Below are 17,235 nucleotides of genomic sequence, written 5' to 3'. Positions count from 1 at the left end.
CCCACGAATGCAGGTTCAGCTTTTCTGGACTGAATTCAGTTACGTTTTCCAAGACATTGGAAGCGACCTGTTAGGGGTTAGCTATATGCATCAAGAACATTCTCGTTTAGTGACATGGCATCAATTATGTAGCTTTCAGATCTGGGAGTGGTGATTTAAGTCTGGGAGCTTGGAGTTACACTTCATGATATAAAAGTCTACAGGAATTCAACCCCTGCGAGGGCACATGGAAATGAAAAACAAGGATTGAATGGACCAGTCTGTGTGAATTGGTTGATTCCATCTGGGCATTAAGTTTGCAAGAACATTGAGGTTGCAATGTATATTGTGTATTTAAATGTGGATTTATCAGTCATGACACTAACTGAGAAAATCCCATGCATAGGCAGAAGTACAAGGACAAGGTTTCCCCACCCCTTCTAATATAACTGATGTCCAAAAGACTCAGGATGCCCTTTCTAGACAAGATCTCCTGCCATGATTACAAGGCCTCTGGTGTGGATATGATGGAAGTCAAGGGGCCTGATGTACATGGCCACTCTCAGAGAATTAATTCCCACTCAATTCTTGAAAGGTTCACAGCTGATAGGCACCTTAATCTCAAATGGGTTTGAAGTTAAACTTTGAAATGAAATTGAAAGGGTGATGGAAAATTTAAAATATTTAGCTGTGGCTTTGACCTTAAAGATAGGACCCTAATGTGACATGTACATGATGATTCATGAAAGTTCTTCAAGGAGAATGACATTCTTATGGTAGAAAAGAATTTCCAGGAATTCAAGATAAGACCGTATCTTCCTCATAACTGCTGAGCATTATAATCATCTCTGAATTTCTTCAGTGATAGTAAGAGTTTAAAATTAGCTGCTGTGGTAGTCATACTGCATAACATATTGGTACCATTTTCAGTTAGAACCAAGCAAACACCATGAGAAATTATCTGGTAAAAACCTCATGTCAATATGAACCTCCATTCAGGGGAAGTAGTGACAACAAGAATTTCAAGACAGTTGTCATGGCAGCCATATTGGAGGTACAATTGCTACAATTTTCATTTATGACCAACCAGGTACCACAAGTCTATCCATGAAACCCCATATTGTTAGACCATCCATTCTGAAGAAGTAGAGGTAACAATATTTTCAAGCTTGCTGCACTGGTGGTCATATTAGGGATCAGTCTCCATCGTTTTCATTTCAGACAAACTAGATACCATAAAACTCCATGACAAAATGACTTCCCACTTAAGAGGAGTAGTTATAACAAGATCTAGTCTGATGACCATATTTGACATCAGATCTGTACCATTTTAATTTACAAGACATTATAATAATGTCTTCTCTTGAAAACTTCATGCTGGTATAACTTTCCATTCTGGAGAAGTAACATTAGCAAGATTTTAAAGATGGCTACCATGTGAACCATATTGCATATCTGATGTGGGCATTCCATTTAGGACCAACCAGATATCATAAGATGTCTTCTGGTGAAAGCACAACATCAACACGACCATCCATCTAGAAGTCACAATGGAAAATATTTCTCAGATGGTCATTGCGGAGGTCATATTGGAGGTCAGATTGGTACTATTTTAATTTACAACAAAGTAGACATTATAACAAGACTTTCTGTCAAAACCCCATGCAGATATGACCATTCATTCAGAATTAATGATGACTGTTAATATGACCACTGTGATGGCCATAGTGGATGACTATTAATATGACCACTGTGATGGCCATACTGGATGACTGTTAATATGACCACTGTGATGGCCATAGTGGACGACTGTTAATATGACCACTGTGATGGCCATAGTGGATGACTGTTAATATGACTACTGTGATGGCCATAGTGGATGACTGTTAATATGACCACTGTGATGGCCATAGTGGATGACTGTTAATATGACCACTGTGATGGCTATAGTGGATGACTGTTAATATGACCACTGTGATGGCAATAGTGGATGACTGTTAATATGACCACTGTGATGGCCATAGTGGATGACTGTTAATATGACCACTGTGATGGCAATATGACTTTTAGTTCAGGAGGAGTAGCAAGAAGATTTTCAAGATGACTGACACAGTGGAGGTCAGATCAGCACCCTTTACATTTATGACCAACTAGAAATCATCTTTATGTGAAAATCCCATTCTCATACAACCATCCAGTGGAAGAATAGTTAGAACAAAATGTGGTGGCCATATTAAAAGCTTGATAGACATCATTTTTCTTTAGGACCAGCCAGACATCATTAAAAGTCTGCAGGTAAAAACCCCATCTCAATATAACTTTTCATTCAAGATAAGAAGCAATAACAAGATTTTCAAGATGGATGTTATGGTGGACTTCAGAATCACATCATTTTCAGTTAGGACTAACTAGACATCATATGAAATCTTTTAGAGAAAATCCCATGAAGATATTACATCCCATTTAGGAGGAGAAATGATAAGATTTTAAAAATTGCTGCTGTGGTGGCCATAGTTTCATTTAGAAAGAACTATACCATAGGATGAATATCTGTGTAGTTTCATGTCAATCACTTAGGAATGTGATACAAAACATGTGCTAAACAACCACTGGATGAATATCTATTTCGTTTCATGTCAATCACTTAGGAATGTGATACTAAACATGTGCTAAACAACCACAGGACGAATATCTATTTCGTTTCATGTCAATCACTTAGGAATTTGATACTAAACATGTGGGGGCCCTGAGTGGCCAAGTGGTCTAAAGCGCTCACTGTTCCAGATCACTGCCATCTAACCTCTGTCTGCGTGGGTTCGAGTCCAAGGCTCGGCTAGCGTGGGTACGTGGGAAAGCCTGCCAGTAGCTTCTCATGGGTCGGTGGTTCTTCCCTGGGTTTTCCAAGGTTCTTCCTCCACCATTTATACTGGCCGCCATGTATAGCCTATCTTGTGCTGAAAAATGGCGTTAAACCCTAGAACAACAACAACAACTAAACATGTGCTAAAAAACCACAGGATGAATATCTCTGTAGTTTCATGTCAATCACTTAGGAATTTGATACTACACGTGCTAAAAAACCACGGGATGAATATCTGTGCAGTTTCATGCCAATGATACTAAACATGTGCTAAACAGAGCTAAATATACTAAGTTTCAGTACTAAATCACAAGACTGCACTGGTTGTCTCAGTGGTTAGAGTGTGCGGGTTCGAATCCTGACTGAGTCATGCCAAAAACAAACAAAAATGGTGCTAACAGCTGTCTTGCTTGCCGCTCAGCATTAAGATGTAAGTGTTAAGACTGGTCAACCTGGTGTCAGGATAATGTGACTGGGTGGGACATCATGCTACATGTCTGTGGCATTATGCCCCAGTGCTAGACATCTCTATAAATTACCACTCTGCAGACATCATAGTGATATGACTGAAAAATTGTTAAAGCTATGTTAAAAATCCAAATCTCACACACACATACACACACCCACACACAATAAATCACAAACTGCTTTAAAGTTACAGAATGGGATGAAAGTGTGACGGATGAACACATGGACTATTGCACGCAGACTGAGAATAATACACAAGATCCACTCTTGCCACTCACACGTGATTCTGTTACAAAAGTATCTGGCCTCCTTTTCTCATATGACTGTTGTCTTTACATTGTCAACTGTACATGGCCAATTTCACACTGTTTTATCGCAACTGTGAACAAGAAATATAGAAAATTCCTTCAACCATATATTCTAATTTTCTTTTGACACAACATATTGGCAGAAGTGCCATTTTGTAACTGGATGAATGTTCTAAGTTGATTCCAGGAATATACTCCACTGGCTTAATTATAAGAATGGATCCAATAGTTTGTTATGCAACCTCCTCATCTTTTCCTATACATGTATTATTTTAATTAAAAAAGTGAAGAGGCATAAAAAATTCAGAATTATTATGAGAAAATCAAGCCTGGTCCAAGTCATGTTACTTCATGGACAGAGATCTATAGTACATGTAATTTGAAAATTATATCAGTGTAACCTACTTTTGATACTGAAGAGTACTATTCCTCAAGATGCATACACATATAAAGTGTCATGAATGCAACATGCAAAGAGTCAATGAACAACTCTTGGCATGCTAAGTAGCACTCAAGACTTTAAAAAACTTCTGATATGGATTTATAGCAATTTCATGACTACACATGCAACAAATGTCTCAGAAACCTACCTAAATCTCATACAATCAAAAGTTATTAATAACAAAATGTTTTGGCCTTAAAATAAAACAGAATGCTGGGTTTTAAAAAAATTATTTTTAAACAAATTCATGATGATCCCAAGTAAACTGGGATAAGTGGCAGGTCTGCTGGCAAAATTATTTTTCCCCGTTTTAATAACTGGCAAAATTGGACAAGTTCATTTCTCAAGCACTTGGGAGCAGTCATTTTGATCAGTTGATTGATGTTAGGAATTAAACTGCTTCCCTAATGCCATATAAAAAGAAATTTCAGTCACAGTATATGAAAGTATTGCAGACTGGTATGCCAATATTCTCCCCATTATGCATGTTGCAATTGAACACATCTTCACCATATTTGCATACCTGTCTCTCTTTCCAAATCACGTAATAACTGCTGAGAATTAAGAACCTTGCATGCACATACAAAACTCAAAGACCTGAGACAACAACATCTGAGACATTGGCTTAAAAGGGTTACACCTGCTCTGCTATGTTACAACATAGGGCTATATCAAAAGCTTCCCTGAACTTAGCTAAAAAGCGTGTTACACCCAGCAACAGTATCTGGCATGGGTACAGTTTCTCACAAGCAACATATATTTACATTGTAATGTCCACTTTGTATTAAAAATCCATGTTCTAAAGTGAATAGCAACCAGTGTTCTTCACTTTTGGCAAGATATCTAAAACAAATAGAGATCATGCCCCGGAAAAGTAAAAGATGCAATGCGTGTTTCTGAACAAGAAACAATATATACACTCTAATATAAGCGAGTCCAACTGCAAACACCCAGATCTGTCATCACATAATGTGCTGGCAGATCGTGATCTTTGTTGTTTGCAGCTTGATTCAAATTTTAAGCAAGTACATACAGTATGCATAAATGTCAATGAGATTCTGTTCAGATGAAAAGGTAAAAAAATAATGTCAATGAATATGGAATCATTTCATTATGCAGACTGACATTTGGCTGTGGACATGGTCGCATGCATGCTTTTATAAAATCTATCTTAATGCTGCATTCATAAATCTATCTTAATTTTCATAAATTCTTATGAATAAAATATAAGGATACTGGTCCTGTAAGGCAAATGGAAAAGATTCATTGCAAATCATTTACAGTAGTGGTTTTTCAGGACAGGTTCACTGTATTATGCAGTCACTATTTTTTATGGGGTACTTTTAATATTTTCAGAAAGCGTTAAATTTTATAATCATAAAGAAACAATGACAATGCACCTATCACGAATGTTATTCAAGAATTAATTTATGTACTGAAGACAACGTCATATCAAAACCATGAAAAATAATACACCAAAAATCTATTTATTTAGAATTATGAATCAATTATAGGCTGTATTTGTCTTTGGTCTGGTTCAAGGTAGAGCAAGATTTCCTTTTTTTACTGGAAAACAAATGTTATGTGAAATGTAGTGTCATACAAGTAAACAATGTTTTGATTCTTCTTACACTGGCAAGGTAGAAACTCAAAGTGTATCACAGTGCAAACTTTACTCTAGTGTATGATAGTGCAAACTTTACACACATAATAACATTATACTCCAGTGTATCACAGCGCAAACTTTACATACATAGTAACATTATACTCTAGTGTATCACAGCGCAAACTTTACATACATAGTAACATTATACTCTAGTGTATCACAGCGCAAACTTTACATACATAGTAACATTATACTCTAGTGTATCACAGCGCAAACTTTACATACATAGTAACATTATACTCTAGTGTATCACAGTGCAAACTTTACATACATAATAACATTATACTCTAGTGTATCACAGCACAAACTTTACATACATAGTAACATTATACTCTAGTGTATCACAGTGCAAACTTTACATACATAGTAACATTATACTCTAGTGTATCACAGCACAAACTTTACATACATAGTAACATTATACTCTAGTGTATCACAGTGCAAACTTTACACACATAATAACATTATACTCTAGTGTATTTTTAAATACTGCACAGCAACTTAAGTATCAGACACGTGACTTTCTAAACATCAATGCTAGACTGAAGCATAAATATCATCACTGATGTAGCCTCCACCGCTGCTGTCATAATCTCCACCATAAAAGTGATATCACAATGTCCTAAATTCTTATACCTACACATATCCCAAAATGAAATATCTGAGAAATCTGTACATTATTTTTCATAGGGACATACATATAGTACGTCATTTCAAGGTAACTCAGCTACTGGTCAACAGTGAAACAAAAGCATTGGGATCACCTGATATTACCGATATGATGTCCTATTCATATTTTTCTATAGATATAATAATCCCATTTCATATTTTGATACCAATATGAGATGATTATCCCATTTTGCACTTTGACCTTTGATGTGTGCAATATATCAGTTTATTATCTACAAATATTTGTCTTAATTAGTTCAATGTTGTCAGAAGTGTGCAGTATTTCTCCATAATGCACCACATCATACTGCAAAACATATGCAAGACACATCATGACGATGCACATGTGAACAATTGCTTGTATTAATTTCATACAGTTATCTATGTAATTAACAAATTAAACCAGTCTGCTTGTAGAAGAGTTTCCTTTTCATTATATAATAAATAATTAATTGAAAACAGCCACTTATTTCAGTCAATAAGTAGTTGTTTTCAAAGCTGCAATTGTAACTAAGCCTCCAGTGTGTGATGATGTTATGATGTCATCTCATAAACAGTGCTTCTGCTGGTGACTCGTGGTACTCAAACAGGCAACAGCAAAAGATAAATATGGTTTGTTCTCCATGTGTTGTATATGGATATGGAACAGTCCATTTTACAATCACTCATAAATAACCAAATCAGTTTATTATATAATTAATACACTGCTACAGTTGAATGGAAAAATATATCAAACACATGTCATGTAGTACCAACTTTGCACATCAGGCGGTATTGCTCCAGAAAAAACTCATTCATATTTTTTCATACAAACATAGCCAACTATAACTCTGAACCCACCACTGATGCAATTTCTTCATCCAAAGCATTGATGAATGTATCTGAATATATTTCAAAGATGCCATGAAACTAAACTTTTTTGGGGTTTGTTAAATTCGTTTTCATTTTAAAATAAATAGAATCTTACATGTGTATTCATTTAATAGGAAATTATAAAAGCCAAAGAATAATATTACTGTTTCTGTAAAGTTAATGTAACCACAAATTCTGCATTAGGTGAGATATATATATACATACACACTTACCAGGTGACCTTTTCCATGCTTGCCACAGATCTCCGACACTGATCAATTTGTCATTACCATGGAAAATTGACATTTTCTCATAACCATCTTTTGTGTTTTTAAGCTCATTTTCGATGAACTGAAAAAGAAAGTAAAGCACTGAGACCACAAAATGGAGGGAACTTTTAGAACATGTAGATCTAAAACATCCAATTCCTGAATGCACAAATGTGAAAAACATTTTAAGACTCATTAGGATGGAATAAAAATCTTATATTGTGGCTTTTATCTAATAATTCTAAGTCCTAATACTTCACAAAACCTGGAGAGAAAAAAACTTGAAAAAGATGCAATAATGGCCGGAAAATCAGAACAAGGCATCAAAATATAAATAAGAGCCAATAAAATAATTTATCTATCTGAAGGACATTTTGCTTTGCTATTCTAACAAAGTTTCTGTCCAAAATTGTAAGCATCACAAAAGTTAAATAGTCTGCAAAAATATATTTAAAAAATGGCTGTAATGTGAAAAAAATCAGGTCATCTATTTATGATTGTAATGTAGTTTATACAATTTCATAGCTCTAATTTCAGATGACTTTTGTATGATTCACTGATTCAGGGCAGCCCTACAAACATGCAAACAACAGCAAACAAGAGTCCCTTGAAAGGACTGATGCTCCACAGGCCAAAAATAATTTCCAGACATTGAAGATAAGGTCTTTTCTTCATTTAACTGTTCAGTGTTGACATAATATTTGTGATTACAAGATTTTGATGTTGTGGCCATGCTGGATGTCAGACTGGCACCATTTTCATTCAAAACCAAGTTGACATAATTAGAAGTATTTAGGTGAAAACCTCATGTCTAATGACCATCCATTCTGAGGGAGCAGTGGAAATAAGATTTTCAAGGTAGTCATCATGGCAGCCATATTGGATGTATGATTGGCACTGTATTAAGTCAAAACCAACTTAGGTAACATAAAAAATATGCTTGTCAAAAACCCAAGCTGATATGGCCATCTATTTATTTGGAGTAGAGAAAACAATATTTTCAAGATGACCACCATGCTGGCCATATTAAGGGTCAGTTTGCTTCACTTTCAGTTAGTACCAACTAGACAACAAAAAACTCTTCTGATGAAAACTCCATATAAAAATGACTTTCCATTTAAGAGAAGCAGCAAAAAGCAAGATTTTCAAGATGGACACACAATGTTCCCGATTCATACCATTTCCATTAGGACCGAGTCATTATGATATGACTAGCCATTTAGGAGCAGGTTTCACATGATTTTAAAGATGGCTATTGTTGTTGTCATACTGAAGGCCAGAACAACATTTTCATCTACAACCAATTAGATGTCATGTGAAGTCTTTCAGTGAAAACCACATCCTGATATGACCATTCATAAAGTATCAATACTTGAAGCACGATTTTTAAAATCAACACTGTGGTGGACATATTTGATGTCTGAGTGATACCATTTTCATTCTGGAAAAACTAGAAATCATAAAAAGTATTTTAGTGCAACACCCATGTTGTTGACCATCCATTCAGCCAATGCAGCAATAACAACATTTTCAAGATGGACATTGTGCCAGTCATATTATATGTGCAAGTGGCACCATTTTCATTTAGGAGCAACCAGAAAACCTGATGTCACTATACTTTCTGTTCAGGAAGAGTAGCAATAACAATATTTTCAAGATGGCTGTTGTGGCAGCCATACTGGTCATCAGATTAACAACATTTTAATTTAGGACCATCATAAGAAGTACTTCAGTGAAAAACCCTTGTTAATATAACTTTCCATCAGAACCTGCAAAAACAACATTTTCATGATGTTAATGTGGTTTTAAAGGATGATGTCAGAAATGAATGTGAATCTTGACCGTTTCTCAGTAATATCTGTCAACTTTCTGGATATTTGTAAAAAGGTGCAATACGATGATAATATTATATACATATATCAGAGCTGGTTACAACAAACTATTCTGTACCATGGTATTTTTCAAGATACTGTAATACATATCATAGTATACCACAATTATATTAGGGACCAACAATTTTATGTTCCAGGACAAGGGCCTTACACTTTTTTAACCTTCCATCTGTCAATACACTATCAATGGATGTGTGTGTGTGATTTGGATTTTTAACGTCGCTTTAACAATTTTTCAGTCATATCGCTATAATGTCTGCAGTGTGACAGTTTACAGTGATGTCTAGCACTGGGGCATAATGACACAGACATGACTAGCATGATGTCCCACCCAGACACATTATCCTGACACCAGGCCGACCAGTCCTAACACCAACCTCATAATGCTGAGCACCAAGTGAGGCAGCTGTTAGTACCATTTTTGTAAGTCTTTGGTATGACTCGGCCGGGGATCGAACCCACAACCTCCCGCATCCAAGGCAGATGCTCTAACCACTAGACCACCAGAGCAGTCACTATCGATGAAAAAAAAATATCTTGCTTTGATTTGTAGCAAACAAACACCATACTGAATCAATTTAACTGAACAATAAAAATAATTATCTTGATGTAAAGAAATATCTCAGCTCAAAAGAAACTGTATAACCCCCCTCATTAAATAGTCAGTACCTTTATGAATTTGCTATAACTAAGTTGACACTATAGCTGACACTCTGTCAAAGACAATGGGCTGACATAAGAGAGCTTGTTGATAAGAAATGGAAGTGTTGACACTGAAGCCTACAATTTACATGCTAAACAAATGATGTAAATGGCAGACAAACTCTGAGATGGATGCCAACAGACAAACTCTGAGATGGATGCCAACACCCAGACATGATATTTATCCGAATGAGTCAATAAATATAAAACAATTACAAAACAGAAAATATTAAGTGAAATTGAGAAATTACATAAAATTCAAACAGAAGACAACTACTCTCTTGAAACTCTTAGGATAATTCATTTTTAAATTGGAATACATGTACTTAACATACTGGCATAATTGCTAGTAAATAACGAACAAAAGACAAATTATTTTGTTTAAATTCCTAAACTTGTCCAAAAGTTGGATTTGGCCCTAAGTATCTTTCACAACATTTGATCTAGCCACCATGCTCATGTACATGAAATGTATCTCACATGTGATTAAAGGATCCCAAATATATCTGTAATATTCAAATTTCATTTGTGACAAATTTAGCTTTTATTTTTCTTGCAAAAAAAAAGCCAACTGTTTGAATTATTTTGTCATGAAAAATGAAAACATGCTGTTAATATTAAATTCAATACAAAATTACTCAGGAATTCCCATACATTCCTTATCAATGGAACCTTGTGAGTACAAGCAGTCTGAAAAAGTAACAGGGTACCAACCCCTGGAAAAATACAGTCATAAACTGATATAAAGGTAATAATGCACATTTATAATTCATATTGCCAACATTCATCAATGAGAAAATACATAATTATAAAAATAAGAGTCACATGATGTTATACTAGATTACATTAAAAGTCACATGATGTTCTACAAGGTTACATTAAAAGTCAGATGATGTTCTACTAGGTTACATTAAAAGTCACATGATGTTCTACAAGGTTACATTAAAAGTTACATGATGTTCTACTAGGTTACATTAACAGTCACATGATATTCTACAAGGTTACATTAAGGTGGCACTCTACAGTTTCGAATTTTGCATAGGGGTAGGATTTTAAAGAAAAAGAATTTCCCCGGCTTTCCTCACTGGTTATATTGGCTATTTAAAAAAGACTTTGTATATCTTAAGTATAATTCAAAACACCTTTAATTCCCTTTATTTTGGTGTATGATTGATTGGTGTAATATGGGTTATAGAGAATACAGCTTGGCCTTACTCCAGATGTGCACCTTTCAAAAAAGTCCTGGCTCTACTTGGTCATTTTCACTTCCTGAACTTCAGAGGTAAACTGTATAAAAAAGAGCCAATAACGTTTTTTACATTTTATATATCTGGTAATTCATTCATTGCCCTTTCAGAAGCTGGCATTGTCTAGTCTGGCAAAATTCATTTTCCCTATTTTTAATAGCTGCTATGGATAGTGTACTTTAGACAAATTCAGGCTGACTTTTTTTAGCACAAGGGAGCATTCATTTTAGTTAGCAGTGTGCTTAGATCATGTACAATTTCCATAGAAATATCTACATTACATTAATGTAGCACAGAGGTATGCCACCATTCTCTCCATTGTGCATGTTTTAAATGCAAACAGCTTCACCTTACATACATCACTCTCGAAAAGTACATAATAACTGGTGAGCGCCCCCAAAAGTCACATATTGTTCTACTAGGTTACACTAAAAGTCACATGATGTTCTACTAGGCTGCACAAAAAGTCATATGATGCTCTACAAGGTTACACTAAAAATGTTGCAAGATGTTCTACAAGGGTGCATTTTTAATACTAGAGGTATGGACAAAAAGTTATCCCAGGACATCTCCATTAATTATTAGCAAATTTGTCATAAAATTTATGTCTGCCTGTGGTAGGCCTCGTGTGAACATCAGTTTTGTGTGGATAAGCTTTGTGCCAGAAGGGTCTGAGATTAACTTCAAGGTCACAGTGTTATGGGTAACTCTCCAGAGAAAACTAACTCTTTTTGGGGATCTGCTTGGTAATTCTCAAAGTAACTGTACAGAAATAAAAACAGTCCATTCAAGGTCCATGTCTCTCTCATTTTTAAGATCACTGAGTTTCATTTGATATGCCTTTACCACTGTCATTTATATAATTTAATTTAGTGTTCACCTGTAATGAGATTTTACAGATTTTCACTCACTGTTGAAGGGTGCATAGGTGTAAATAGGTTAAAAAAACACTAAATAAATAATCGTCATGCAAATATTTTATTTACAGTTTCTCCATCCTCTTATGAGCACAGAAATACATGAATGCTGATGACTGCATGTAGTACATTGGATGAATTTTCATCAAACATGGTGCATGCAGGTAGATGTATATTTCTCAATACTATTTAGTAATGCCAAAGTCAGATGGATGCATTCATTTGCAAGAATAAACCTGTCAACTCAAACCAAAACTAAGCAAGCAAAGTGATCTGTCAATATGTACATATTCAAAAGACAATCATAACATTTACAAAGTTTCAAGGTGATCCAATAAGAGATGAGCAGCTAACTGCATTCACAAGATCTGGCATGTACTGCACTCAACTGCAAGTTAGAAAGGGCAACAACTCTTACAGCAATAGTACAGTGAATATATATGCTCCAGTCATATTTAATAGTTCTATATATTGGCACTAGGAGAGAACGGTTGACTCTAGATGTTGATAACTAACAAGTCATCAGCAAAGTTTGGTCAAAAGACTTGCTTTATAACAAAAGTTAAATCTGTAAAATCTATTATTCTTTTTGCCACAATGACCCTAACCTTTAACCTTTTGATTTCCAAATCAATGGGCTTCTTTCTTATCCATTAAATCATCCACCACCGCTGATAAAGGTTAAAAACTAAAAATATCGTGCATAAACCATTTTTGTTCATTCATTCAGTTACCTTGACCTTTTACCCCTAAATCACTAGGTTTTTTCCTTACTCCAGTGCAAGCTATCCACAAAATTTGATAACTGTAAATAGTGGAAAACTTATGCAGAGTTATTATGCAGAAATTAACTGGTAACATACAAACTGGTGGCCTTAAGAACAGCATCATAATATAACGCATTCCACTTTATTGCAGGCATAAAAAAAAAGCATGAGCAAAGTGACTTGTTTGATATGGGCATGTTCAAATGATGACCATACCAAGTTTCACTGCAATATATTACGATGATTTCACCCACCTGGCTGACATCTGCCTAACAGCGACAATGTAATATGCTTTCTGTAGAAACATGTTCCAAGTCTCTTGAATGCACAGCATGTTATGAAAGCAACTGCTACAAATTTTCTCTTATTTTTTATACCTTCATCCATATTTGATGACATATCATTCAACATCATTTGTCAAATAATAAAAGGCCTCTAAGATAGGATAACTTTGTTCAGCAAAAAAAGGTTCAGACAAAGCTGTGTAAATGTTGCAATATCTGATGGTGGATTGGCCAAATTTCTTCTATAAACATGAAAGGAATTTAAGCAAGGGCACTGAATGAATTCTATAAAGCTGCATTTTAGAAAATGTTATTATAAATTTTTTTATTATTTTGCAACAGCAGCCCTAATGTCAAAATGTTTTCTATCAGATTTACTTACATTCTGCTGAGCTGGGTCTCAGAAGTCCTTCAGATGTCTGTGTGTGACAGAACATTTTGAGAAGTCAGTTTTAGGTTTTCATACTTTTTAGCTGTTGTTGTTGTTACTGTTGTAGGTTTAACACCATTTTTCAGCACAAGATAGGCTATACATGGCAGCCAGTATAAATGGTAGAGGAATCACCCAGGAAAACCCCTGGAAAAATCCACCAACCCATGAGAAGCTACGTACTGGCAAGCTTTCCTACATACCCACATTGGCCAAACCTGAAACTGAAACCTACACTGACAGAGGTTCAAGATGAGATGGCAATGATCCATAACAGTGAGTGCTTTAGACCACTCGGCCACTCGGGGTCCCCTACTTTTTAGTAATGGTGGCCATACGAATAGCAGACAAGCAGAATGCTATCGGTCTAATATGGTCAAATTCTGTTCAGCAGTTTCTGAGAAGAAGTTGTTTAAAGGTTTATCAGTTTTAATTATGCTGCCCATTCTGAATGATGGATTCGCTTCTATACAAATTATGAAGAGGGTGGGGGAGTGAGGAGGGGGGGAGGGGGAGGACAAACATTGCAGAAAACATGTGCTCAAAGCCTGCACCAACAGACTATAAAAGCATATATTCATACAGTCTTAAAATTTCCATATTGTCACAGCACAAATTATCTGTAACTTTCTCCTCCAGGACAAATGAATGGAAGCATAAAAGGTTCTTAACCCCAGGGAAATCAATTATACCATGATCTGATTATCAGCACAGATGTAGAAAAGTATCATCAATATGCTACATGATACCTGGAAGCCATAGGTGGTTTTACTTGATGTGTAAAGAAACTCTTGCTAATTCAACAAATCAGACTGAACATCAACCTGCAAGCAGCATTATTCAAGATGTACCTTATCACTTAAGTTTCTACTGATAATGAGAACAGTACAACAGCAAGATTCTTACTTGTCATGCCCTTTGGGTTTGCATGATTTACAAACAGTGACAGTTTGGTCTATCATTTACATGGACATTTAGCATAAAAGAATGCATTTAAAAGAGTTCATACTGACCTGGAATTATGACCCCCACAATGTAACATGGCAGCCATATATTGGCTATATTTGGTATAAAAACATTCAAAGGAAATATAACAAGGTAGAGCCATGCCATTTTGAGTTTTGGATTTGCTGCTGCTTTGGTCTTAACACTATCCTTTCATGATTCACTGGTTTTCTTGCAAAAATAATTACTAGTATCTACAAAAATTGTCTTTTCTTTAAAAACATGATGCATTAGAATTTCATCCTACAACAGTATTTTATTCCAATCTACTGTTTTCAACAAATTATTACCTGACAGCAAGCAGTCTTACTGCCTTAAAAATACATAACAATTAATTGATGGGCATGTCTTGCAAAGTTGTATTAAGTTTTGTTTGAATATGTTCCCAACTATGTTTTGTAGAATGATAATAAAAGCTAGCTGATGTTACTAGTCACTAATTTATCTTAATTTGGGACAAGGTTTTACATATTTTGTTCAAAAGGTATGTTGTGTTGACACACTGTGACACAACATAGCAAAAAATGACAACTTCAAACACCATGGTGCAAGGGACCGATGTGATCTCTAGAGTACAAACCCTGGGACAATCAACATTCAATTATTGGGTTTTTTTATGTCCAAGTAGATCAGTTTTCACACCTTTGTGTCTTGTGCTTAGTGGCTACTAAATGTTTAAACAGTTGGGAAAACAATGTGACCACATAAGCTTAGCCAGTGACACTTCTACTGGTAGACCAACAAAAAATCTGCGCAAACTAGGCCTAGTCATCTCTGAATCAAACTTAGATCTTTATTGACTTTTCAACAACAACAAAAAAACAATCTGTAAACCAGACCTGTGACATTTCAATTTTACTTGGCTATGGTTCTTATTCAACATTTTAATGAATAAACAAACCAAAGACATTTCTTAAAATAATGTTTTATATATTCTATGATTACTGCTTAGTTACTCTGAGTATGTAAAAATTAAAACTTATTATCTGCGGGGCATGTCTGGCAAATACAACGATTTCAGGATCTCTGATACCTATAAAAGACAGCTTAATCAGATCTGAGAGAGTAAAAAACATGACAGTATAATATGAAAGACAAAATCATGGGGTACCGACTCATTGTGCCAGTGAGAGAGAGACCTAATGGGTTTAACAGCATGCTAGTACAATATGGTGCTGAATAAAGGTAAGAAGTAACAGGTAAGTGGACTGAGCTCATCTGGCTAACCTAACTCAACACTTGTCCATTTCACCATGCAGACTTATGTAGTACTGTAAGAACATGACCTATGTATATAATATCATGCTGATGTAGTATTGTAAGAACATGACCTATTTATATATCATACTGATGTAGTATTGTAAGAACATGAACTATGTATATAATATCATGCTGATTTAGTATTGTAAGAACATGACCTATGTATGTGTAGTATTGTAAGAACATGACCTATGTATATAATATCATGCTGATTTAGTATTGTAAGAACATGACCTATGTATATAATATCATGCTGATGTAGTATTGTAAGAACATGACCTATGTATATAATATCATGCTGATGTAGTATTGTAAGAACATGACCTATGTATGTGTAGTATTGTAAGAACATGACCTATGTATATAATATCATACTGATGTAGTATTGTAAGAACATGACCTATGTATATAATATCATGCTGATGTAGTATTGTAAGAACATGACCTATGTATATAATATCATGCTGATTTAGTACTGTAAGAACATGACCTATGTATATAATATCATGCTGATGTAGTATTGTAAGAACATGACCTATGTATATAATATCATGCTGATGTAGTACTGTAAGAACATGACCTATGTATATAATATCATACTGATGTAGTATTGTAAGAACATGACCTATGTATATAATATCATACTGATGTAGTATTGTAAGAACATGACCTATGTATATAATATCATGCTGATGTAGTACTGTAAGAACATGACCTATGTATATAATATCATACTGATGTAGTACTCTAAGAACATGACCTATGTATATAATATCATGCTGATGTAGTATTGTAAGAACATGACCTATGTATATAATATCATGCTCATACAGTATTGTAAGAACATGACCTATGTATATAATATCATGCTGATGTAGTATTGTAAGAACATGACCTATGTATATAATATCATGCTGATTTAGTATTGTAAGAACATGACCTATGTATATAATATCATGCTGATTTAGTATTGTAAGAACATGACCTATTTATATATCATACTGATGTAGTATTGTAAGAACATGACCTATGTATATAATATCATGCTGATTTAGTATTGTAAGAACATGACCTATGTATGTGTAGTATTGTAAGAACATGACCTATGTATATAATATCATACTGATGTAGTATTGTAAGAACATGACCTATTTATATATCATACTGATGTAGTATTGTAAGAACATGACCTATGTATATAATATCATGCTGATTTAG

The 17,235-nt window shown here is 34.8% G+C and overlaps 1 protein-coding gene across 4 annotated transcripts in view; it reads right to left on the bottom strand.

Moving 5' to 3' along the window:
* Window positions 1–17,235, bottom strand: part of LOC149797492 (stromal interaction molecule 1-like) — a 201,859-nt gene that overhangs the window by 130,702 nt on the left and 53,922 nt on the right. For all 4 annotated transcript variants that reach the window (XM_089962302.1, XM_089962303.1, XM_089962305.1 and 1 more), the window contains exon 3: window positions 7,478–7,595. In XM_089962302.1, the coding sequence (XP_089818428.1) occupies window positions 7,478–7,595 (118 nt within the window). The remainder of the gene's footprint in view (window positions 1–7,477; window positions 7,596–17,235) is intronic.

Source organism: Sinohyriopsis cumingii, chromosome 6 (genome assembly GCF_028554795.1).
Source record: "Sinohyriopsis cumingii isolate HCF-2022 chromosome 6, ASM2855479v2, whole genome shotgun sequence".
Lineage (NCBI taxonomy): Eukaryota > Metazoa > Mollusca > Bivalvia > Unionida > Unionidae > Sinohyriopsis > Sinohyriopsis cumingii.
This window is presented reverse-complemented; position numbering and strand designations above follow the sequence as displayed.